This window comes from Eulemur rufifrons, chromosome 14 (assembly GCF_041146395.1).
Source record: "Eulemur rufifrons isolate Redbay chromosome 14, OSU_ERuf_1, whole genome shotgun sequence".
NCBI lineage: Eukaryota > Metazoa > Chordata > Mammalia > Primates > Lemuridae > Eulemur > Eulemur rufifrons.
Window position 1 is genome coordinate 17,673,588 of NC_090996.1, and position 24,546 is coordinate 17,698,133.

A 24,546-nucleotide genomic window follows, 5' to 3' on the forward strand; every position below is an offset into this window, starting at 1 on the left:
CTCTGGCCATAGGATAACCGTCCCCCCTCCTCCAACTCTTTGAACCCGTGTCACAGGTATCACCCCCCCTTCTTGCCTTCACCCCAGCTGCTGTGTCCCAGCTGCTGTGCCCCTGCCGCATCCAGATCACTTGCGCTCGCGGCTCCACCCAGAGCCCCTGCCGCTGCTGCCACTGCCGCGCCGCGCCGCGCTTCCAACCGGGGTGGGCCTCGCCCACTCCCAGACGCCCGCCCAGCAGTGCCGCCCGCCCAGCAGTGCCGGGCCTCTGGGCGCCAGTGTCTGCCGTGCTGCGCTGCGCCGCGTCGCGCTGGCTGGGCTGTCTCTGTTGCTGGGGCTGCGGGGTGGGGGGCAGGGTCTGGGGACACAGGTGAGTAGGGGGAGTGGGACTGGGGTGACCCCCCCCCAGCTGGCCAGGTGAGCGTGCCGCGTGTTGGGGACGCAGCTGGGGGGGACGTCTCTCCCTCCTGCCCGCCCTGCAGCCTGCGTCATCCTTCTCTTTCTCCTTCCAGATCCAGAAGATGAAAGGAGGAAGTAACCATCCTTTTGCCCCGTCTCCCCCACCTCCCCTAGTGACGCATCTTCAGCCAGAGCTGTGGCACAGAACCCTCCCCCGACGTGTTTCTGTTTATAAACACAACGTCCCCTTCCCTTCTCCTTCCCTCCCAGTGATCAACCCTCCCCTCCAACCTTGTAAATCCCCCCTTCCCGACCCTGAGGGGCTTGCAGGGACAAGGCGACCGACTGAGCTGAGCTGCTTATTTATTGAAAATAAATGACAGAAAAGTCTGGCCTTGCCTCTGTGCTCATCGTGAAGCCTGGGTCGAGCCCCTGCGGACAAGCGTCTTAAGGCCATGCAGACCGGAGAGCAGCTGCCTGCCCCAGGGCCCAGTGCAAGGGCCCCACGGACACAGGACGGCTGTGCTGGAGCAGGGCACACCGCTGCAGAGGCTGTGAGCTGGCTGGGGACGGTGGCACAGCAGCCAGAAAGCCGCAGGGCTGAGCCTGCACCTTTGGTTCTGGGAGGGGGGTTGGGACCCTCCCCCGGGTGTCATCCCTGAGAGCAGGAGGCCCAGCCACCCCTGGGAGGAGAGGCCGGAGGAGCAGGGCTGGGGCAGCCCTGTCACCTCAGCCCCCAGCTTGGAGAGGGTGAAGACTCCATCTGAGACCCCAAAGCCTCACGGTGCAGGAGTGGAGGAAAGAGTCTTCCCCGGGTGGGGGTGGTCCTCGCCCTGGCCCCTCAGGTGTCCCTGAGGTCCCTGACGTCCTTCGGGGGCACCTCGTCTAGGATGCTGCGCACCTGCTCCAGGGTCTCTGCCTGGCGGATCCGCTCCAGGCGCACCTGCAGGTTGGGCAAGGGAAGCAGCGGCTCCCAGTGGTGACACGCGGCCTCGACGCCACCCGCCAGCCCTCTGCGGTGGGTGGCCGCCCACCTTCCCTAACCCATAGTGCAATCAAGGACAAGGAAAGGGCCCTGTGAGAGCAGCCTGAGCAGTTCAGGAGCGGTGGGGCCAGGAACGCGCTGCACACCCACACAGCGGGCCCGTGCGAAGGGCTTCCCGTGACAGGCCAAGATGCGCACAAAAGAGCGTCAGGTTTTTTGCAGCAATAGCTCGGAGGGAAGGACCATGCCAGTCCCGGAAGGAGGAAGGGCCTCCCGCAGTCGGGGGCTGTGTTTGCAAGTCAGCCAGCCTGGTGGGGCGGGGACACGCCGTACCTGCAGGGCCTGGGACAGTCGTACAAAATCCCTCTGCACCTGTACGCTGGTCTCCAGCTCTGCCTGCAGCCGCATCACTTTGACCCTCTGTTCTATGGGGTCTGGGGGCTGGGCCTGGGGGACAGGACACTGAGCCAGACTGGCTCAGCCTTGGGCCAGACTGAGGGGTGGTGGAGGGTGTGTGGCCAAAGCACCAGGAGGTCCGGACAGGGTTTGCCCCCTCCACACCATCCCGATTCTGACCTCCTCTGTCTGGCAAGAGCCTGGCGGCTGCCCCAGACCTCCCTGCCACTTGGCTTTAGGGAGACATAAAGCGCCATAGGAGGGGCTGGTGAGGGTCTTCTCTGCACAGCCGCCCTGTCCCCCAGGGGCCTGGCCCACCCCAGAGCTCAGCCTCACCTTGCTCTGCTCCTGCTGGAGCCGCTCCATCTCTGTCCTCAGGCTGCACAGGGAGGCTGGGAAGTCAGGCCACGGCCAGACGTCAGGCCCACACCCTCTCCTCCACCCGCCCCAGCCCCCACGCGGATGCCAGTCCAGACTCACCCTCCAGCACCTCTGTGTGGGAAGGAAAGAAGGAGAGGTCACGGCCAGGGCTCGTGCCGCCTCCTCTCCCCTCCCGTGGCCCATGATGGGCCCAGAAGGTCCCCACAGGGAGGTCGGGTGCCCTCACCTGTCTCCTCCCGCTGCACCCTCAGCTGCCCCTCCAGGCTGGCCCTGGCTGCCGTCTCCTCCTCCAGCGCCTCCCGCAGCTTCACGATCTCAATCCGCAGGCGCTCGGCCCCGTGCTCCTGGGCCTGCTGCCGGGCCCGCGCCTCCTGCCGCGTGCGGCGCACCAGCAGCTGCAGCTCCTGGAAGGCACTCGAGTCACCTGCCGGGCCGGGCATGGGGCAGGAGGGCAGGATGGCAGGGGCCACGGGGCCCTCCGGCCAGATGGAGATTGTGGGGAGGAAGGGAAAGGAAGGAAATGGCTAAAAAGGGGAAGCGGGATGAACGCACTGCGGTACAGAAGTGCACAGGCCACAGTGCCAGCGTGGTGACGCTTGGGAAGGGTGCTGAGTGAAAGTTCCAGAAGATTACCTAGAGGCAAGACACCCTCTTGCAAAGCCCCAACAACTAAAGCTAAGCAGCACTCCACTGCTTACGTGGGAACACTACACCGAAGGGGAACAGGAACGCCAAGCACAGCCCAGGAAACACGGGGTCGGCTGCGCAGAAGCAGATGCCAGCCGCAGTTCTCGGGGTGGGGAGTCCTGGGTGGCCACTGTAATTTCTTTTCTTTCTTTTTTTGTTTTGAGACAGAGTCTAGCTCTGTCGCCTTGGCTAGAGTGCCGTGGCGTCATCATAGCTCACAGCAACCTCAAACTCCTGGGCTCAAGCGATCCTCCTGCCTCAGCCTCCTGAGTAGCTGGGACTACAGGTGCGCACCACAATGCCTGGCTAATTTTTCTATTTTTAATAGAGACGAGGTCTCGCTCTTGGCTCAGGCTGTTCTCCATCTCCTGAGCTCAAGTGAGCCTCCCACCTTGGCCTCCCAGAGTGCTAGGATTACAGGCGTGAGCCACAGCGCCCAGCCTATGATTTCTAATATATTAACTTATTTAAAACCATAATATTGGTAAGTCAACAGAAGCCATGCATAGGTCAGTGACAACAGGTTGCTATGAACCAAAGATTACAATGGATTCAATATTGTGGATCTCATGTCACTTCAAAAGAGCAAACAGACCAGATTACCCTTCCTCTGGGTCAAGCATTCTGTCAGCTCACGTTCCCTTCATGCCAATGCTGGGAAAGGTATATATAAGGCCCCATTTTTCAGACGAGGAAACTGAGCCTTCAGGAAGTCAAATGCGTAGGCCAAGCTAACACATAGCAGCCTGGGGCCGTTCCCAGCCCTGTGGTCCCGGACAATGCCTGGCTTTGCCCGGGAACAGGGGCCCTCGGGCACCCCAGGCTCTCAGCGCCCACACCCCACTTACGGGCACCAGGCTAGGCAGCGACTCCTCCTCGTCCTTGTCCTGCTCCAGGCCCGGGGGAGCCGAGGATGGCGGCTGCTCTGCCCGGAGCCCTTGGTTTTCCTCATTCAGCCGCTTTACCTCGTGGTGCAGGCACTTGTGGGAGGTGACCAGCTCTGCCTGGGGACCGACAGTAAACACAAGGCAATGAGGGCGACATGGCATCTCCTGTCCCTGTGAGGCCAAACCCTGAACCTTCCTCCGTCTGGACTGACAGCCAGAAAGCCACGCCCCGGTGGCACCTGCGAAAGGAAAGAACATCCTTCACTGGGCGCCTCTGACTGCCCAGCTCCTCAGGTTCCCCCTGCCGACTCAGAGGTCACACCCGGGCCACCAGAGCCCAGGACGGCTATTTTATTTGGTCCACGTTATTTTTAAACCTTAAAGTAGCCGCCAACTTTAAAAGGTGGGAGACAATACACAAATATCCGGATTCTGGTTTCTCTTGAAAAAATCAAAAAATCTGGCAGCATCGAGCCCAAGAACCCAGGTGGCCCCAGCCAGTGGCGCCAAGGAGCAGCAGCCCCTCCTCTGCGTGGGCCTCTCCCACCGGGCTGCCTTCCCCTTCCTGTCCCGCACCTGGCCCGACTCAATCACCTGCAGCTCCTCTCCCGTCTGGGTAGTGTCTGATTTGCTTTAGATCCTCATGACTCCACACACTAGGCCATTGTCTCCATTTTACAGATGGGAAGGTGGAGGCTCTGAGTTTGTGGGATTAGCTCATGATCACACAGTTCTTGTGACTGCAGGGCCTGTTCTGGCCATGGCGCCGGCTGCCCCTGAAACCCTCTTCCCTACCTGGCACCAACTCCAGGATGAGGCCAGGGCAGCTGCGAGCAGGACAGGTGCCTCAACATCCCACACGCCCCAACCAGCTCCCGTCTGACCCCTCTTCCTCCCTCCCTGGCGCCCCTGGCACTCACCATCTGCAGCTGGACCCGCTCCTGGGCTTGGCTCACTGTCCCCTGCAGGGTCCGCAGCAGCTGCTCTGAGTTCTGAACCTGGGCCAGGAGAACCTGCACCTGTAGGTGGACGGAGAGCGAGGGTGAGGCCAGGGCAACCGCAGGAGGCGGCAGGCGGCCAGAGGCCCTGTGCAGGCTTGAGCAGAGGTGGGGACCCACCTGCTTGGCACAGTCCTCATTGCTCCGTCTCAGGCCTTCTTGCAGCTCATCCCGCTCACGGCTGACGCTTTCTAGGTCCTTCCGCAGCTGCTGCCCCTGCCACAGAACCTGACCTCAGTCTCAGCCTTCAAGGGGGGGTCCCTCCCTGCCTCTGTAGGGACGGACACGTCATCGCCCACGCGCCGGAAGGCCAGGACTGATGCCGACTCTTCCCTTCACCTCCCACATCAACCCATCAGCAGGCCCCGCCCCGTCTACCTGCAAGCAGATTCCAGACGCACCCACTACCTTCCCACCTCTGCTGCTATCTCCGGGTCCCAGTCACAACCGCCTTCGCCACTATGGTCCCTGCCCCAGCACAGGCTGCCCCTACACACGGGCCCAAGTGAGCTTCCAAAAGCCTGGAGCTGGGAGGCCTCTCCCTGCAGACGCCGCCCACTTCTCCTCCATGGCAGGCCCATGAGTCCTACTCATGTGGTCCCTGCCCTCCTTCCTGATCTCTGCTCTACTCCTCGGTGGCCTTCCTGTTCCTCAGATACACCGTGGTCTATCCATCCTCAGGGCCTTTGAACTTGCAGTAATTATTTCTGCTCCAGATCTCTTTTTTCCTTTGAGACAGGGTCCTGCTCTGTCGCCCAGGCTGCAGTGCAGTGGTACGATCACAGCTCACCGTGGCCTCCAGCTCCTGGGCTCAGGTGATCCTCCCACTTCAGCCTCCTGAGTAGCTGAGACTACAGGCACGCACCACCACGCCCTGCTAATTTTTTTTATTTTTTTAGAGAAGGGGTCCTGTTATGTTGCCCAGGTTGGTCTCTGAACTCCTGGCCTCAAGTGACCTTCCTGCCTCAGCCTCCCACAGTGCAGGGATGACAGGCGTGAGCCGCCATCCCCGGCTCTGCCCCCAATCTTTTTTTTTTTTTTTTTTTTTTTTTTTGAGACAGAGTCTCACTCTGTTGCCCAGGCTAGAGTGAGTGCCGTGGCGTCAGCCTAGCTCACAGCAACCTCAAACTCCTGGGCTCAAGCGATCCTCCTGCCTCAGCCTCCCGAGTAGCTGGGACTACAGGCATGCGCCACCATGCCCGGCTAATTTTTTTTCTATATATATTTTTAGCTGTCCATATAATTTCTTTCTATTTTTTTTTTTTTTAGTAGAGATGGGGTCTCGCTCTTGCTCAGGCTGGTCTCAAACTTCTGAGCTCAAACGATCCGCCCACCTCGGCCTCCCAGAGTGCTGGGATTACAGGCGTGAGCCACCGCGCCCGGCCATGCCCCCAATCTTTAAGAGAGTCTCCTTCTCACCACCTGGGGCTCAGCTCCAGCCTGAGCTCGGGCTGGCCTCCCTCCTTGCCAGCCTCTACCCCATAACCCTATTCAATTCTGTCCTGAGCATCTCCCCATGACACTGCCTTCCTCCTGCGTCCCCGTGCCTGCTTACGTGTGACTCCCTTCACTAGGAGCAGCTGGCTGCTCTTCTCCCCCAAGGAAGCCACAGCCCCAGCTCAGTTCCTGGGTGCAGGTGACGGCGACGCTCAGTACACGTCAGCCACTCGACCACGCCACTCACCTCCACCTGCAGCTGCTCCCACTGGGTGTCTGGGACAAGCTGGTAGCCAGGAGGGGGCAGATAGATGCCTTCGGGGACCAGGGTACCCGTGGACACCAGAGAGGCTGTCTCTTCCTGCTCAGGGCTCAGGCCCTGGCGGCTGCGGGGCAAGGAGGCACTGCTGCTGGCCCCGCCACCCAGGGAGAAGGAGGAGATGGAGGCACTGTCGTCACAGTTGTGGGCAAAGGCCTCGGCTGCCGCGCCCCCGTCTCCACTCAGCTCCTCCAGAGGCTCCAGCGGGGGCGACGGGTCCCGGGACAGGGGCAGCAACTCCGTGGAGCCATGCAGGGAAGGGGGCTGCTGGGGCTGTCTCTAGGGAAGAGGCAGGGAAGAGGCTGGGGGGCCAGGGTCCGGCAGGGCCCTTCTTCCCGCAGCGCCCCCTGGCCACCCCCTTACCTGCATCTCTTCAATCACCTCCTCTGCCCTTAGCAGTTTCGCCTTCAGCTCCCTGATCTCCTGCTCCATGGGCAGCACGATCTCCCGCAGCTTCTCCGAGTCCTCGTGGGCCTGGAGGCAGGGGGGGTGGGCAGCAACAGTCCCGTGCCGCCCCTGCTGCTGGACACCCCCGGTCTGTTCAGACCTGCCTCTCCCAGCACATCAGCTCTCCTAATCCTCCCATTTCAGAGATAAGAACACAGAGGCTCTGCAAGCTTACACGACTCGCCCCAGGGCATAAGGTAAAGGGGCCAATGTCATGACTTCCTCTGGGGCTCACTTACTCACCATGCCTTTCCTCCCCAACATCCATTTTTATTTTTATCATAGAACCTCACATTTTTAGTTGGGCATGTGGCCTAAATTCTAGAATACCATCCACATTTCTTAGCTTCCCTGCAACTAAACACAAACATCCAACTAAGTTCCAGCTAATGAGATGGAAGCAGATGTGCCAAGGGCACCTTCCAGGACAACTCCGTAAAGGAACAGGGTGTGCCTTTCTTTACTCCTCCCTCCTCCTTCTTGCTGGCTGGAATGTGGACACGACGGCTGGCACTCAAGCAGTCATATTGGACTATGAGGCAATCTGCTACCTATGGCAAAACAGCAATATAGGAGGAGCCTGGATTCCTAATGACTTGTTGAGCTGCTACATCAGTTCTGGAATGTCTACATCTGGACTTTAAGAATAATAAACTTCTATCTTATTTAAGCCACTGTTAATCTGGGTTTTCAATCACATGGAGGCAAACCTCATGCTAACTGATCTGTTCTCCCACACTCCCATCCACCACCATAAGGCTGGGCTGATCTTTTTTTCTCTTTTTGAGACAGGGGACAGGGTCTCACTCTGCTGCCCAGGCTAGGGTGCAGTAGCAACATTATAGCTCACTACAACCTCAAACTCCTGGGCTCAAGTGATCTTCCCACCTCAGCCTCCCAAGTAGCTGGGACTACAGGTATGCACCACCACACCCAGCTAAATTTTTTTTTTTTTTTTGAGACAAGAGTCTCGCTCTGTCACCTGGGCTAGAGTGCTGTGGCGTCAGCCTAACTCACAGCAACCTCAAACTCCAGGGCTCAAGCAATCCTCCTGTCTCAGCCTCCCAAGTAGCTGGAACTACAGGCTTGCACCACCACCCCCAGCAATTTTTTTCTATTTTTAGTTGTCTGGGTAATTTCTTTTCTATTTTTAGTAGAGACAGAGTCTCACTCTTGCTGAGGCTGGTCTCAAACTCCCTGACCTCAAGGGATCCTCCTGCCTCAACCTCCCAGAGTACTAGGATTACAGGCATGAGCCACCACGCCTGGCCTTTTTTTTTTTTTTAATAGAGATGGAATCTCATTACGTTGTTCAGGCTTATCTCAAACTCTTGGCCTCAAGCAATCCTCCTGCCTCAGCCTCCCAAAGTGCTGGGATTACAGGCGTGAGTCACTGCACCCGGCCAACTGACCATTTTTTTCCCCATCTGTTTCCAAGCTTGGGATCTTGCTGAACTTGTGCAGCCTCTGGACAGCTACACTTGGATGTCACAGAGGTTCATCTAAACGAACTCAGCCAACACTGAACCTCTCACCGAGGCTGTTCCTTCTGCCACCGCACTAGGTCAGCACGAATGGCCCTGCCAGCCATTTGCTGTTCAAGGCAGAAATCTGCCTGTCATCCTTGTCTCTGTCACCACCTTCTTCCAGCTCATGTCACTTCTCTATCTCTTGAATCACTCAAAAACTCCCCAAACAAGCTCAGCTCAACCCTCCAAATAAATCTCCTATATGAACAGTTCCAACAGGCAAGGTGAGCCTGTGTGACCCAAACAAAACCCCTCCAACTGGAGGCTTGGAATCCAGGCTCTGTGGATGCCCTTGCACAGAGGGGCAACGGCTGAGCACAGGGGTTGGCCGGGACACAAATCGGGCTGGCCGTAGACTGGCTGTCTCGCTGTGCCAGGTGGCTTCACTGGGCAGGGCCCTCTCCTTCACCTCCCTGTGGAAGTGTCCCCTGAGGAACCCTCTGGATGCACGTGGCAACCTCTGCTGGGAAGCTATGGGCTGGAAGCCCTCCTTTCTTGGGCTCCTGTTTTGATCTTTGTCTTTCTAGTCAGGTCATTTATTCCATCTCCCTGAGCCTCGGTTTCCCCAGCTATGAAATATTAATTTTTTTTTTCAGTAGCCAGTAACCAGGCCTCAGCACCCAGACTGCAACCTCCAAGATATTAATTTTTCATTTATCTATCTCGCAGGGCTGCTGTGAGGATCAAACGAGGTGACGACGTAAATTTGCTCTCAAGCATTGGATAATATGTACTTCCTGTTATTGTTCATAACAACAACAGTAGTAACGGAGATTCTTTAATCGTAAAGATTAAGAACAAAAACTTTAGGACCAGCCTGCCGAGATTTTAAAATCCCAACTCTGCTCCTTTTTCTGCGGCTAACTCGGGGAGAACTACTCAACTTCTCCGAGCCTCGCCTGACTCGTCTGTTAAATGGACGTGATGGGTGTCCCTGGCAGGGGACGGCTGGGGAGACTGAGTGTGCTGAGCACCAAGCACAGTGTTAGCTCACATGTCGGTTCCCTTTCCTCGACACCACTTACCTTCATTCTGGAGGCAAACGAACCGGGTCGCCCACTAGCAAGGGACAAGCCGGGACCTTGCCGAGCGCAGAGCCAAGCCCTCAACACCACGCGCTAGCTCTGTGCTATTCCTGGAATCATGACTGGGGGCCCTGAGCCCGGTGACCAGGGAATGGGACATCCCAGGGGGGTGAGGCAGGCGTCCCAACCCCAACCTTTTCCATCTGCTTCTCCAAGGAGTCCAGGGGGTGCGTGCGGGACAGCAGCTGCTTCAGACGGACCAGCTCCCGCTCCTTCTCCTCCCAGTCCTGCTGCTGCTGCTGCCGCTCCTGCTTCAGGGAAGCGATCTGGGCTTCATAGCTGCTGATGGAGTCTGGCGGGGCAGGAAGGGCAGGGGAGAGGGAGGGTCGGTGCCGCCAGCCTGCCTGTGGGCGCACAGGGGCTCTCAATGCACTGAGTCTCCCTGCAAGGCAACCTGCCACAGCGGCTACCACGGTGGGCTTTGCAGAGACGGACCCAGGCAATCGCTTAGCTTCTCTGTGCATCAGAGTCCTCGGGTGCAAAATGGGGCTGCTACTGACAACCCTGCTTCGCTGCTGTGGGATTAAATGACATACGTAAGCCCTGTCCCTGGTACACAGTCAATGCTGAAGACACGATATCTACACTCCTATTAATATATACCAGTAACAATCAATATTTAATAATAAGGCCAGGGCCGGGCGTGGTGGCTCATGCCTATAATCCTAGCACTCTGGGAGGCCAAGGCAGGAGGATCGCTTGAGGTCAGGAGTTCGAGACCAGCCTGAGCAAGAGCGAGAGCCCATCTCTACTGAAAATAGAAAGAAATTATCTGGCCAACTAAAAATATACATAGAAAAAATTAGCTGGGCATGGTGGCGCATGCCTGTCGTCCCAGCTACTCGGGAGGCTGAAGTAGTAGGATCACTTAAGCCCAGGAGTTTGAGGTTGCTGTGAGCTAGGCTGATGCCAAAGCACTCTAGCCTGGGCAACAGAGCAAGACTCTGTCTCAAAAACAATAAAACAAAATAATAATATTGCCAGGTGCAGTGGCTCACGCCTGTAATGCTAGCACTCTGGGAGGTCGAGGCTGGTGGATTGTTTGAGCTCAGGAGTTCGAGACCATCCTGACCAAGAGTGAGACCCCATCTCTACTAAAAATAGAAAGAAAATTAGCCGGGCAACTAAAAATAGAAACAAAAAATTAGGCAGGCGTAGTGGCTCGCACCTGTAGTCCCAGCTACTCGGGAGGCTGAGGCAGGAAGATTGCTTGAACCCAGGAGTTTGAGGTTGCTATGAGCTAGGCTGATGCCATGGTGCTCTAGCCCAAGCAACGGAGTGAGATTCTACCTCAAAAAAATATATGTATATATATTTAATAATAGCAATAAGTATTTACTCTGGAGTAGACTCTGAGCTGGGCTCTGGAAATACACAAATTAATCAAACACAAAACTTGCCCCCAGGAGCTCACAGACCAAAGGGGAAGGTGGCCACGGCCACCCTTAGGATGCCGTGTGAGAAGAGTTACAGGAGAGGGCCATTCCTGGGCTTGTGCGGCCCAGTGGAAAGAGCCCTCATCCTGTCTGCTTGGCCAGGTGAGGACACTGGCAGATGGTGAAGGAGGGAAAGGACACATTAGGTAAGAACACCAGCACGAGCAGAGGAAAAGTGGCTTGTGCACCTGGAGCAAGAGTGAAGGTAAGAGATGCTGGAAAGGGTGCAGCTGATGGCTCCTGGGGCCTTGAATGCCATGCCAAGAGGTTTGGAACTTACCCTACAGGTCAGCGGGAGATGCAGGTGATACTGGCGGAACAGACATTTTTTTTATTTTGGGTTGGACATGGTCATCTTTTACTTGCATGGGTATTAATATGTGCTAATGTTAGAAGTAAAGAGTCAGCTGTCAGACTGCCCAAGTTCAAATCTTCTGCCGCTTTCTAGCTGTATGAACTTAGACAAATTATTTAACCTCGCTGGGCCTCAGAGCCTCCTCTGTAAAATGGAGATGGAAAATAATTCCTGCCTCATAGAGTTTGTTATGAAGAGTAGATACTCATAGAGCATTTAGCTCAGTGCCTGGCTTAATAAATGCTAACTACTGTTCTTACTTACCACACATTTGGTTTTTTGTATACAGTAGAGATAAGAAGTTTCCTTTAATAAACGTATGTAAGCTTTTTTTTTTTTGAGTCAGAGTCTCACTCTGTCACCCCAGCTAGAGTGCAATGGCATCATCACAGCTCACTGCAACCTCCAACTCCTGGGCTCAAGCGATCCTCTCACCTCAGCCTCCAGAGCAGCTGGGACTACAGACATGCACCACCACGCCTGGCTAATTTTTCTATTTTTTTGTAGAGATGGGGTCTTGCTCTTGCTCAGGCTGGTCTTGAACTCCTGACCTCAAGCCATCCTCCTACCTCAGTGTCCCAGAGTGCTAGAGCTTTTAAAAAGCAGATCTATTTAAAGAACAAACATTAAATACCTAGCAGGGTGAGCTGTAATGAGGACACAACTATGCTGCACAGGTGTGTGGATGCCTGCAACGCGGGAAATACAGTCCTGGAGTAGTCTGGAGCCAGGAGTGGTTGTTAGAAAGCAAAATGGCATGATGGGATGGGAATTTTAGGAGATTTACTCTGGAAGCCAATGTCAAGCCCAGACTACAGAGGAAGATCTGTGAGAAGGTTGGGACAAAAGTCTAGGAGAGAGCTGACCAGAGCTCCACTACAGCAGGGGCAGTGGTGGCAGAGGGGTGGCAGTGGGCAGCTCCGACATCTGTTTCAGAGACTCTGGTCTCAGCTAGAGGAGGGGGAGGAGAAAACAGAAGAAGCAGCTGAGGCATCTGGGGCCCAGGGAGCCGGAGCTTCCCAAGCACAGAGAATGTGAGGCGGAGGGAGGGAAGCTGGTGCACGGGGAGGGGGGGCAGATGTAGGGATGTCTGGGGAAGGATGGAGACCAGAGGATTCGTCTCACAGAGACTGGGCCTAGGGCTGAGTTAGAGCCCAGAGGCCCACACTAAAATGAGGCTGATTCAGGGAACTGAGAAGTTTCTTCTCATCTTCAGGGTTGATCAGTCATCAGTGAGGCACAAGAAATGACACCGGGCAAGGGAACAGATAAAAGCTCGGAGCTAAACTTAGCTGTAACTGACAGGGCTGCTGCTAGGTATGCAAATTAGAAAAGGGAGCCCCTTCCTCTGGGCCACAGGCATGCCCCTTGCTAGGCAGCCCTGCTAACCTGCCCCACAGCTTCTCTGTGCCCCCGGACCCCTTTCTCTCTCCTCATGCACTTCTCTCTATGGGGCTGATGGGGAGCGGGGGGAGCCCTGGTCTCACCTTTCAGGATGGTCTGCAGCGAAGCCACCTCCTCTTGGCACTGCCGCTGCACTGCAGCCACAGCCTCGGCCTTCGTGCTCTCGCTCACCTCCGCCACAGCCTTCATGGTCTCCATTTCTGCCAGGGCGCCTGCCAGCTCAGCCCGAAGCCGGCCCAGCTCACCTGACTCGGCCTCAGCCTTTGCCCCTTCCTGGGGCTGCGGGTCCAGCGCTGTAGGGGACAGGAGTCAGCCTCTCTTCTCTTCCATCACTTCTCGGAACCACAACACCCCAAGCTACTCACCAAATCAGCAAGTTCTGCAACCTAGTACTGCGGTCACGGTTATACCGCCTTCACCTGGTGCCGCCCTGCTCACCTGGCCCCGCCCCTTCCCCGCCTCCTTCCCAACTTGCTCGGCCTTGCGTTGCCCATGGCCCACCTCCAGGTGAACCGTTACCGGATTCACCTAGCCCCCTCTTTTCTCGGACACGACCCCTCCCTTACAGGGGCCCCGCCCCTTCCCTCACCGGCCCCACCTCTCACCTGCCACTGGCCCCGCCCCTTTCGCCCGTGGCTCCAGGCTCCGCCTCTCCTTCCCCAGCGGCGTGGCCCCGCCCCTTTCTCCACTCGCCCCTCTCCACCCCCATCCGCCAGCCACTGAGCTTGGCCCTGCCCCCAGCCTCGCCGCCTCCGGCGTGCATGGCCGCCCCGCACGTACCGGCGCCCGGCTGCTGCCGCCGCCCGTCCTCGCCCGCGGCCGCCGGCGCAGCTGCCGCCATCGCCTCAGCTCAAACGGCGGATTCCCGCACTCCCTGGAGACGGCTCTCACCGCTTCCGGGTCCTCTCGGCTGTTTCCGGATCCGCTCGGCTGTTTCCGGATAGGCCCCGGGGCCGAGGCCCCCGCCGGAGGTGGGGGGATTGCCGAGCCTCGGCCGAAGATGCCCGAGTGGGCCCCGGCCCCGCCCCTCTCCCTACGTGGCTGGGCCACGCTGTTAGTGTGGACGCCTGCCCTCGAAACCCAAAGGAGGTTTTTTGCTTCAGAGGCTTTCCCTAGCGTCTCCCCGTGACCTTGGAAGTTCTGCTCCAATTACAACTCCTTCGGGATGCCGAGTGGCCTCGGCCTGGAGGACGAAGCACGCTCTCTCTCCCTCTCCCCCAGCCTGGAGCCGAGCTTTGATCGGCCCTGGCCGCGCTTCCGCCGCAGCCTGGCTGGCTACAGCGAACCGTGGCCCGGCCCTCCCTGCACCTCCGCCCTCGTGGAGCGTCCCTCGGGGCAGGGCTGGGTCGGCTTCATTTTTCTGGGCGCCTCTGAGTCCCTGTGTCGTCAGTCGTAGAAGTCCGAAACTTGCACGTCCTTACCCCGATGTTGATATTCAACCAGTCACCGCTTCCTACTAATCCTCCTCCCTCTCCAATCCCTGCTCTCCTCTCGGCCTCTGCCTAAGTCAAGCTTATTATCTGTGACCTCCACCCTTGCATGGTGACTGGCAATCCAAACTTAAGTCCAGAGCCTCCATTCCCCTTCCCCCAACCTGTTTCTCCCTCTGTAAAGGACACCCCGGGCACCTGGAAGTCCTTGATTCTTCGTATCCTTCTGCAAGTCCTGGAAACTCTCCCTCCAGTGTACTGAATATTCCAGAATGTGTCCCTTTTCCTCCCTCTCCAGCGCTAGCACCCAGTTGGAGCTCCCCTCATCTCTCTCCTGGACGGCCATAGCTCCTCTCCTATCTGCTCCACAGGTGTGTCAACTCTTGGCCCCTTAGTTAATTCTTCTCAAAGCAGCTGGAGTGATTTTTGTAAAACATAAATTATGTCTCGTCCCTGCTAAAAAAAAAAAACAAAAAAAAACCCTAGTTATTCGGTTTGAAAATGGAAAAAAGACATGAACAGACATTTCACTGAAGTCACAGGTGGCAAATATACCCATAAAAAGATGTTCAACATTAGCCATTAGGGAAATGCGCATTAAAGCTGTGAGGTCCGTAGCAGAGAGAGAGAGAGGGGCGAAGCCTCATGTGTAGCAAAACGCTGTTTATTTTGAGCATCTGGGTGCAGATGGGTGGAAGCTGGAAAAGGCGTCCACGAGAGAAAAGGGGAGAGCTTTGGGTTTTACAGAGGGTTTTTCTGGAAGGAGTAAAATACTTTTAAAACAAATGGGAGGGATAAGGAAAGTAAGTTCCCTTTTTGCATTTCCTGTATCTCCCTAGGGGTCTGGCATAAGGCTAGGTGCCTACTATACATACCCCTAGGACGGGGAGAGCAGTGGGTTTTATAGGAGGTTTGCATGGAAGTTTGGGAAGGGTGAATTCTTTAAGCCTAACATTCCACCCTTTTTTATTATTATATACATGAAGAAAAGGAAGGGCAAGGCATGAGAAAGGGAAAAAAATTAAAAATTAGGAAGATCGGGAAGCAGATGTCGTCGTCTTTCCCAGCAGGTTGCCTGCTAGTTTGGGAGAGCTCAAGGTTGATCTTTAGCTGTTTTTAGAAAATTAGGAGATTCGAGGCCGCCCTAACAAAAGCCACAACCGCTTTCATTAGCCTTTCAGAATGGCTAAAAGAGTGATAACACCAAGTGCTGGTGAGTTTCCAGAGAAATTGGGTTTTTCATATATCGTTGATGGGAATGTGAAACGGTACAGCCACTCTGGAAGAATATGGAAGTGTCTAACTAAACACGCACTTACGTGAACACATGAAGCTTTTCCCCACCTCAGGTCTCAGGTCTCAGCTCAAATGTCACCTCCTATCAATGAGGCCTTCCCTGCCCACCCTGTCTAAAGTAGCCACCTCCATCACCTGTTCACCATTATATCACATCAGAGCACTTCTCACCACCTGAAATTGTTTATTGGTTGTTTACTACCTGTCCCCTTTATCCTTCCTTGGCCCCAAAACTTGCATCAAAGCCTCATGAGATTAGGAACCCTTTCTTGTCGCCTGATGTTTCCCCAGCCTATAGCAAGGTGCTGGTAAATAAACACAGTAGTAAATAAATGTTTGGTGAATGAATGGATGAACGAGCACTTTTCACACCGGTGTCTCGGGCCTCCCTCCACCCCACCCTCCACACGGCAGCCAGGGGGAGTTGCGGAAAAGACAAACCTGGTCAGGTCAACTCCTGATGTATAGACCCTCAATAGCTTCTTGCCCTCAGAATTAAGTCCGCACTCCCTGTGAATGTGGCAGCGTTTCTGGGGGAGAGGGGAAATGAAGACTAGGAAATAAGGCTCCAGTCCATCTGGGGAGAGTCTTCATGGCAGCTCTCAGGCTTGGATTTTATCCTGAAGGCCTTGGGAGCCATTGAAGGCTATTGAGCAGGGAAGCACATGACTAATATCAAAGAAGTTCTCTTGATATGCAAGTTCTCTTGATATACAGAATGTAGGTGGGAAGCAAAAGACAGGAGAGGGGACCCAGGATAGAGGCTGTTGAATTGGTTCTAGTTGTGAAGGAAGGGTCCACAGAGAGAGGAAAATTTATTCTAGAAATATTTAGGATACAAAATGGACTAGCCTTGGTGACGGAGTGCATGTAGGGGAAGAGAAAAGAAAGTTTGCTTTCACTCTTCCTACTTCTTTCCTTCCTTTATTCCACAGATAACTTACTGAGCACCTACTAGATGCTAGTGTACATCTAGGGACAGTAAAGATCCCTGTTCTTGAACAGCGAACATTCTGGGGCAGGAAGCAGATGAGAAAGCTAACAGATAAACAAGCCTAATTTGAGACTGGGGCAAGTGCTGGGAAGCAAATAAAATGATGTGAGATCAAAAAAGTACCTAGGGGGAGGAGTCAGGGAAGGCCTGGCTGAGGAGGTACCCTGTGAATTGACACCTGAGTGAGAAAAGCAGCCAGTCAAGCAAAGAGCAGAGCAGAGACCCAGGAAGAATGGCAGCAAGTGCAGAGGCCCTGCAGTGGGAAAGCCCTGGGCAAGGTGGAGCATGGTGTGCGAGGAGAGTGGTGGGGGGACCCAGTAGAATTACCAGTAGGGCCAGCGTCACCCGGTCTTGTAAGCCATGGCTTGGAGTTTTTTTATTTTAGGTAGATGAAAAGCTACCGACATGCGTTAAGCAGGGGAGTGACACGCTCTAGCAAGAGCTAGACTGAGCAACTAGGGAGCTAGATGAAGGGGATTAGAGAGATTTTGTTGAATGAAAGGCAGATGGGGGTCCCGCTACTCGCCCTCTTCATTCCCCAGTGCCCCACTCTTCCTCTCCCAGCCCCCTCGGTGGCCAAAGGGAAGTGGAGGCCCTGCCACCTGGAGGGTCCCCTGGGGTTTGCCCCAGAGCAAACAGGAAGCCACAGCCTGGTGAGAGGGGCCTGGGAATCGGCCACTGACAAAGTAGGTCTCTTGGGTCTCTGGACTCTTTCTCTGAGTGCCTGCAACAGTGAAAGACACAGAGCAAGAGAGGAGAGGGGATGAGGAGGAATGGGGCAGAATAAGGGCAGACTGTGGTGTCAGGACTCCTGGGTTCTAGTCCTCACTAGGCCACCAGCTCAGTGTGTGACCTTAGGCAAGGCCCTGCCTTTTTTGGGGCTCCAATTGCCCCATTTCTAAATGGGTTCTTTCCCTAACTGAAGCAGGGGCTTCTTGGGGGAAGAACTGAGTGAGAAAAGGACATGAATCATGTCATTTCTAGGACTACTCCAAAGGAACTACAGTGGCTGCTGCTTTCTCCAAACAGCTGCCAAGCCCCCTCTCAACTTTATATATATTGACTGATTTATCCTCAAAACAATCTATGGGGTAGGTTCTCTCATCACCCCCAATTTATAGATAAGGAAACTTGCCTCATTTTGTTTATTTATTTTTTTAGAGAGAGTCTCGCTATATTGCCCAGGCTGCCGTGCAGTGGCTATTTACAGGCACAATCATAGCTCACTGCAGCCTTGAACTCCTAGGCTCAAGTGATCCTCCTGCCTCAGTATCCCAGTATATAGCTGGGATTACAGGTGTGCACCACCATACCTGGCTTTTGCCTGGTTTTGAATCCAGGCAGTCTGACGAGCTCCTAGCCATGATGTAATGCTACCTCTCATTAACTGAGGGCCTACTATGTGCTGGGCGCCAGGCTAATAATGCGTCACGTATATTGTCCTGTTTCACCTTCACAAACAATATGTTTGTAGTACTATTATTACCCACAGTTGATAGGGAAAGAAACCGAGGCTTAGAGTGATAAAGAAATGTAGCCAAATGGTGGAGGTGGAGGATTCAAACTCAGGTCTGCCAGATCCCAAAGTGTGCTACGGGTGGTTGCATGGAGGCAGAAGGCCCAAGATATGTCTGTGGAATGAATGAATGGCAGGGTGTGTGTGTGAACAGAACCCGGGGTGGGAGGAGGAAGATGGGGGAGAAGGAGGAGCCCCTAAGGCTGAATCCACTGATGCAACAAATATTTCCCAGGTGCCTACTATGTGCTGAGCACTGTTCTAGGGCACTGTGCATTTAGTGGTGAAAAAGACAAAGTCTCCAGTCCAAGGGGCTTACCTTCTAGTGCCGGAAACAAGTGAACAAGTAGACACACAAGTAAGATCATTTTACAGAGTGGTAAGTGCCGGGATGAAAATAAAACAGTGTAGCAGGAAGGAGGCAAGTTTTGTGGGTCTGGAGGGGTGCCTGGAGGAGGGGGCCTGAGGCGTGACCACCCTCTTCCTCTCGGGGGGACTGCCTGCCACCCCCACAGACACCCATGGTTCAGTGCCCTCCAGGCCCCCGCCTGCCCCGGCATCCCCTGCGCGAAGCTGGGTGTCCCAGGGAGTCTGGCCACCATGCCACCTCCTCTCCTCCTCTTCTTTCTCCTCTTCCTTGCCCTCATGGGGGTCAGGCCCCAGGAACCGTGGCGGGTGAAGGTGGAAGGTACGTGCCAAAGGCAGAGAGGGAAGGAGTTGGGGCTGGAAACCTGGGTCGGAGCTGGGTGCCCTTCGATGAGTAACTTACTCTCTCTGAGCCTCCATTTTCTTATTTGTAAAATTCGGGGAGGGTTTGGAAGGACTCAAGGGCTCATCTACTCCCAGCTTGTGGGGTCCTTTGCTTTACGACCCAATGTGAGCAGTGAAGGGGGCTAGGGCTCCCCACCCGTCTCTCTCTTCCTCTCTCCCTCTCTCTCCACAGAGGGAGAAGACGCTGTGCTGCCGTGCCTCAAGAATCCTCCAGATGGTCCCCCTGAGCAGCTGGCCTGGCAGCGGGGGTCCCAGTCAGAACCCTTCTTAGAGCTGAACCTGGGGTTACCAGGCCTAGGCCTCCACGTGGGGTCCCTGGGCGTCCTGATGTTTATCTTCAACGTCTCTGAGCAGATGGGGGGCTTCTACCTGTGCCAGGAGTGGCCCCTCTCTGAGAAGGCCGGGCAGCCTGGCTGGACAGTCAGCGTGGAGGACAGCGGTGAGGGCAGGGCTGGGCTGGGATGAGGGCCCGAGGAGAGGAGGGAGGCCCGCTGTGGACACAGGAGGTCCGGTGGCCACAGTGGAGTGGGGGGAGGGGCTGGAGGACCCGCAAGAAGCAAGTTGTAGCTGGGCACACGCCTGCAGCTCTGTGACTTCAACACAGGCTGCTCCACGGCTCTTGGTCTCTCACTCTTCTCTCATTGTCCAAGTTGCCGCTTCTCTCTGTCTCTCTGTCTCTGGGTCTGTGTTTCTATTTGTCTCTGCCTCTCTGGGTCCCTATCTCTCCCCCTCTCCTAGATGTCTCTGCATCTGGTTCTGGGTCTCCTTCTTCCCAGGGGAGCTGTTCCGGTGGAATGCTTCAGACCTACAGGACCTAGACTGTAGCCTGGGGAACAGATCCTCAGAGGATCCCAGGCCCTCTTCTGATCACCCCAACAGCCCCCAGCTGTATGTGTGGGCCAATGACCGCCCTGAGATCTGGAAGGGAGAGCCTAAGTGTGCCCCACCTAGGGACAGTCTGAACAAGAGCTTCAGCCAAGGTAAGGTGACAATGCTGGGAAGATGCCAGAAAGTGGGGGTTCAGGGATGGGAAATGGTGAGTGGAAACTGGAGGGTTTGGGATAGATGAGACCCCAAGGATTAGGCTTTCCTAGTCTTGTCTCTCCCTGCCCCAGACCTCACCATGGCCCCTGGCTCTACACTCTGGCTGTCCTGTGGGGTGCCCCGTGATGTGGTGGCCAGAAGCCGCATCTCCTGGACCCATGTGCACCCCAAGAAGCATAAGTTCTCATTGCTGAGCCTAAACCTGACGGAGGGTCAGCCAGCCAGAGATATGTGGGTCCTGGGGACTGGTCTGTTGTTGCCCCAGGCCACAGCTCAAGATGCTGACATCTATTATTGTCACCATGGTAACCTGACCATCTCGATGCACCTGGAGATCATTGCCCGGCCAGGTAGAGTTGCTCTCAATTGTGGAGCATCTGTGTAGGGCTACTGGGAAGAGGAAACCAGTCAATCGTGGACCCCCAACCTGAGGACTAGTTCCAGCCTCATTCCAAACTCCAACTTCTACACAGAATGCTCACTCCCACCCTTTCCTCCCTTGCTTCCAAGACATTACTTTGCTGGGACTTCTACACTGGTTGTTCCTTCCCACCAGCTTTAGTGGAGCCTTTCTTCCAGCTTCCTGTTGGAGCCCTGGGCCCTCTTCTCACCCCTGTCTACACACTTTTCCCATTTGATTTCCTTCACTCCCATGGCTTCTTGGGTCACCATGCCTCGGTGTCTCTATTCCAGGCTTTACACCCCCACCCCCAGCCATATCCTGGAATTGCCATTTGATATCCCATGGACACCTCAGGCTCCACATATCCCAAATCAAACCATCTTCCCCCAATGTAGTCTTCTGGGTGGCCCTGCGTACATGAAGGACACTACCACCTGCCCACTTGTGCAAGCTGGGATCCTGGTCATCCTTCCTTTTCCTCACCCCATCTGTCAAATTGGTCACCATGTTCTGCCCATTCTGTCTCCCTCATACAATCTTCCCATGCCATCCTAACCACAATTCTCAAACTCAGCCTCAACTTTCACTCTAAACTTGAGTTCAGCAACATGTTGGATCCAAACTCTAACCTTGTGAACTCAATTCTGCCCTTTACTTTGACCATGACTGCCCTTAACTGCAGCAGGAAGCTGATCATTATGCTCCTCTCACTCCTAACACTGCCTCTGACTATAGGTACGGCTTGTCCCTGGTTTGCTCAATAGACACTGCCCCATGCCCTGTGCCAGGCTCTGTAGCACAGTCTCTGTCCTCCTGAGACATGGCTCCTTAGAGGGAGGGAGGACTTGAAGACTGTGCCTCACCCCTGTCCCTCAGACTTATGGTCCTTTGAGGTCTTGAGGTTGGAAAGCAAGATGCCAGCCTGGGGTCCTCGTCTCATAGCCCCTTTCCCCCAGCACTATGGCACTGGCTGCTGAGGACTGGTGGCTGGAAGGTCCCAATTGTGACTTTGATTTATCTGATCTTCTGTCTGGGTTCCCTGCTGGGCTTTCTTCATCTTCAAAGAGGTGAGTCATGCCCCTCAGCTGGTTGGCCAAAACCCTACCCCATCTTCCCCAGGATAAGCCCACACTGGCCAGTCTGACAACCATCTTTCTCTCCTCCCATTCTGCCCCCACAGACCCCAGAACCCTGTCCCCTCATTGCTCCTCGAACCCCCCTCAAGTTTCCCAAGCCCCTTGCAATTTGAACTCCCATCTCCTCTATTAACCCAAATGATTTCCCCAGCACCCCCCAAATCCTCACCCTGACAAGTAGCCCCTCCTCTGATCACTACCCTTAACTCCCACCAGCCCTGATCCTGAGAAGGAAAAGAAAGCGAATGACTGACCCCACCAGGAGGTAATGCAGCAAGTGCACCCTACCCCGTTCACTTTATGCTTTGCACTTACTGTTTCCTCTGCCCAGGGTGTCTTTGCTCCATTTCTACCTGTTGAAATACCGCACAACCTCAAAGCCCAGCTCCACAGCTACCCCCTCTGTGAAGACCTCCTTGGAGCGATCGCAGACTCCTCTGTAGGCTGTCCCAGCCCAGAAGAGCTAATCACAAGTGACCACGTTTAACCTCTGAAGGCCTTGTCTGAATCTTGAGGGTGTCCCCCAGTCCCTTCCAGGGTTGGCCTCACAGTGCATCTCCCCTTCTCACGCCAGGTTCTTCAAAATGACGCCTCCCCCAGGAAGCGGGCCCCAGAACCAGTATGGGAACGTGCTGTTCCTTCCCACGCCCACCTCCGGCATGGGTAAGAGGCACCACCTGGCCTCTAATCCAGGCCCTCCCGCCTATAGCTCCGCCCCAGAGCTAGAGCTCCACCCCCATTGTCCTCCTCCTTCCAATCCCCTGAGCGCCAAGTCTTCTCGGCTCAGAGCTCCGCCCTCGGGGAGGGGAGTCCCTCCCAGAAGTGAGCCCCGCCCCTGGAACCAAGCCCCGCCTCCAGGGCTCTGAGCCCCGCCCAAGGACCTGAGCCTGAAGTCTTGTTGCAGTGCAGCACTTTGCTCCAGAACTTGAGGTCTCGCCCCTAGGTTTAGATCCCGCCCCCATGGATAGCGACCCAGAGTCCTTTCGAAGAGCCCCAAGCATCCTCTCTCCCTTCACCCCGCGCGGACTTGGGTCCTGACCGCCCCCATCTCTTCCGACCCCGCCTTACAACGCCCCTCTGGCCAGGACGCGCCCAGCGTTGGGCGGCAGGCCTGGGGGGCGCAACACGGTCCCACGGAAACCTGCGCAGTGACGTCCAGGAGGCTGGAGCCGCGGGGTCCCGGAGCCCTCCCGGAGCCGGTGAATGAGGGGGTGTCATTCCTTACATGGAAGATGTTGGGGCTGTCTGTGGCTGGAATAGGGGACTGGGGCCTGAAGGAGGGGGCGTGACGGTTCCCCACCCCCATCCCCAAACCCCCAGGCCCAGAACAGGAGGAAGGGGAGGGCTTTGAGGAGCCAGACAGCAAGGAGGGCTCTCAGTGCTACGAGAACGACTCTAACCTTGGGCAGGACCAGCTCTCCCAGGGTAAGGCTGCCCTCCCCCGTGCCTCCCCCACCTCTCAGCGGGGGCTCTGGACCCTCGCTGGACGCCCCTCCTTCTCCACCAGATGGCAGCGGCTATGAGAACCCTGAGGATGAGCCCTTGGGTCCTGAGGATGAAGACTCTTTCTCCTCTGATGGTAACTTGGGGTCCTCGTGGGGCCTCAGAGACTTAGGAAGACCCATGGCACTGCGGAGCCCTTATCAGGCAGGGGTTGGTCCCTGGAGTTCTCGTTCTTTTGCAGGAGCTGAATCTTACGAGAACGAGGATGAAGAGCTGGCCCAGCCAGTTGCCAGGACAATGGGTGTGTGTGAGAATGGCCACATTCCTGGGGGAAGGGAGGCCTGAAGGCCAGGAGAAATAGTGACCTCCCTCTTCCTTCTCCAGACTTCCTGAGCCCCCATGGGTCTGCCTGGGACCCCAGCCGGGAAGCAGCCTCCCTTGGTAAGAGATGCTTGGGACCAGCCCTGCCTTGCCCAGCTTGGGCTGACCTGGCCACAGCTCTGACACCAAGGCCATGCCTTGACCTGCCTCTGACCCCAAACCCAAGCCCAACCCTGATCTTAGATTTGACTCTTTACTCTCAATACTGACCACATGCCCCATCCTGACCCCCAATATTTATACCTTTCCTAATTGTGAACATCAACACGGATCCCAAACCAGTTCCAGCCCGAACTTGACCTCCACTTCACCCCAGCCCCAATGCAGACTTCAATTTTGACCCCAGCTCTCTCTCTACAACTTCCTCATGACTTTGGCTTTGACTCCGTCCAGTTCTGTTCTTGGCCCTTTCTCTGACCGTAAGCTAACCTGTACCTAACCCTGACCTCATACCTGTCCAGGCCCCCCAGCGTGACATTGACCTAATCGCCCCTTCCCAATACAGCATGGGTGAAACCTCCCACCTTCCTCTGCCCCTCAGACCCCCTCCACACCAAGCCTGCACTTCCCTTCCCCAAACTTCCAATTCTCCATCCCCTGCCCAAGCAGGGTCCCAGTCCTATGAGGACATGAGAGGGATCCTGTATGCAGCCCCGCAGCTCCGCTCCCTCCGGGGCCAGCCTGGTCCTGATCATGAGGAAGGTGGGTGCTTCTGCCACTGTCCCTACTGTCCTCTGGGCTGACTGTGCCTCCCAGCCTACTTCCAGCCCTACCTATGTCCTACTCCTTCCTGGTGCTGTCCAGATGCAGACTCTTACGAGAACATGGACAATCCCGATGGGCCAGAGCCATCATGGGGAGGTGGTGGCCACATGGGGAGCTGGAGCACCAGGTGACCCCCAGCTGACCAGGTGAGCTGGGACTGTCCCTAGGGAAGGGGGAGAGGGAGAGAGAGAGGCAGGGATGGCAGTGTGCACTGGCTCTCAGGGAGGGAGAGGGAACAGGGATCCCAGGGCCCGGTGGGCAGGGGGAGGGCTCCTGGCCCCTTCCCCATCACTATTTCTTCTACATAGCCTAGGCCTCCTCCGGCCCCTGACATCCACACCTGACTCTGAAATCTGAGGACACCAAGCAGATAATGTCAACCTCTGGGGCGACACTGCTCAGGATGTGTGTGTGTCTGTGCGCGCACGTGTGTGTGTGTGTGTGTGTGTGTATGTGTACATGCCAGTGAAACTTCCGGCCCCTTTTGTGTTCCCTAAATAAACTCAGTGAACTCTTTCAATCCTATGAAGTAGTGCCCTTGTGTGGGAGGGGAAGGAAGGAAGGAAAGGGTGGGTACACACCTGTCCCCTCTTGAATCCTGTAAAGGAGGGAGGGCTGCATTCTG

At 55.8% G+C, this 24,546-nt stretch overlaps 3 protein-coding genes across 6 annotated transcripts in view; 2 read left to right on the plus strand and 1 right to left on the minus strand.

Annotated features, from left to right (window-relative positions):
* ATP2A1 (ATPase sarcoplasmic/endoplasmic reticulum Ca2+ transporting 1) overlaps positions 1-788 on the plus strand; it is a 15,968-nt gene extending 15,180 nt beyond the window's left edge. Inside the window, exons 22-23 of one of the 2 annotated variants that reach the window (XM_069486745.1) lie at positions 13-56; positions 510-788. In XM_069486745.1, the coding sequence (XP_069342846.1) occupies positions 13-17 (5 nt within the window). In that variant the 3' untranslated portion in view covers positions 18-56; positions 510-788. The remainder of the gene's footprint in view (positions 1-12; positions 57-509) is intronic. The other variant, XM_069486743.1, reaches the window with a different exon arrangement.
* Positions 764-13,974, minus strand: RABEP2 (rabaptin, RAB GTPase binding effector protein 2). The gene is made up of 13 exons (XM_069486746.1): positions 13,523-13,974; positions 12,826-13,035; positions 9,682-9,839; positions 6,850-6,960; positions 6,415-6,765; positions 4,851-4,946; positions 4,653-4,751; positions 3,694-3,849; positions 2,385-2,562; positions 2,258-2,269; positions 2,114-2,169; positions 1,715-1,828; positions 764-1,339 (listed from the first exon to the last, which is right to left on the minus strand). Exons 1-13 carry the CDS (start codon positions 13,581-13,583, stop codon positions 1,238-1,240), a joined length of 1,704 nt encoding a protein of 567 aa, XP_069342847.1. The 5' UTR covers positions 13,584-13,974; the 3' UTR covers positions 764-1,237.
* A 4,574-nt stretch (positions 13,975-18,548) lies between these two features.
* CD19 (CD19 molecule) lies at positions 18,549-24,441 on the plus strand. Of its 3 annotated transcripts, none has more exons than XM_069486100.1 (14): positions 18,549-18,666; positions 19,526-19,729; positions 19,865-20,143; positions 21,153-21,263; positions 21,549-21,597; positions 21,907-21,995; positions 22,418-22,531; positions 22,653-22,757; positions 22,840-22,911; positions 23,020-23,076; positions 23,160-23,216; positions 23,766-23,858; positions 23,961-24,067; positions 24,230-24,441. In XM_069486100.1, exons 1-13 carry the CDS (start codon positions 18,579-18,581, stop codon positions 24,050-24,052), a joined length of 1,410 nt encoding a protein of 469 aa, XP_069342201.1. In that variant the 5' UTR covers positions 18,549-18,578; the 3' UTR covers positions 24,053-24,067; positions 24,230-24,441. The 3 variants fall into 3 exon arrangements, with proteins under 3 accessions (XP_069342201.1, XP_069342200.1, XP_069342199.1); XM_069486099.1 differs by lacking the exon at positions 24,230-24,441 and adding an exon at positions 18,922-19,188 and having other exon boundaries at positions 18,579-18,666; positions 23,763-23,858; positions 23,961-24,052; XM_069486098.1 differs by lacking the exon at positions 24,230-24,441 and adding an exon at positions 18,922-19,188 and having other exon boundaries at positions 18,579-18,666; positions 23,961-24,052.
* The last annotated feature ends 105 nt before the right edge of the window (positions 24,442-24,546 follow it).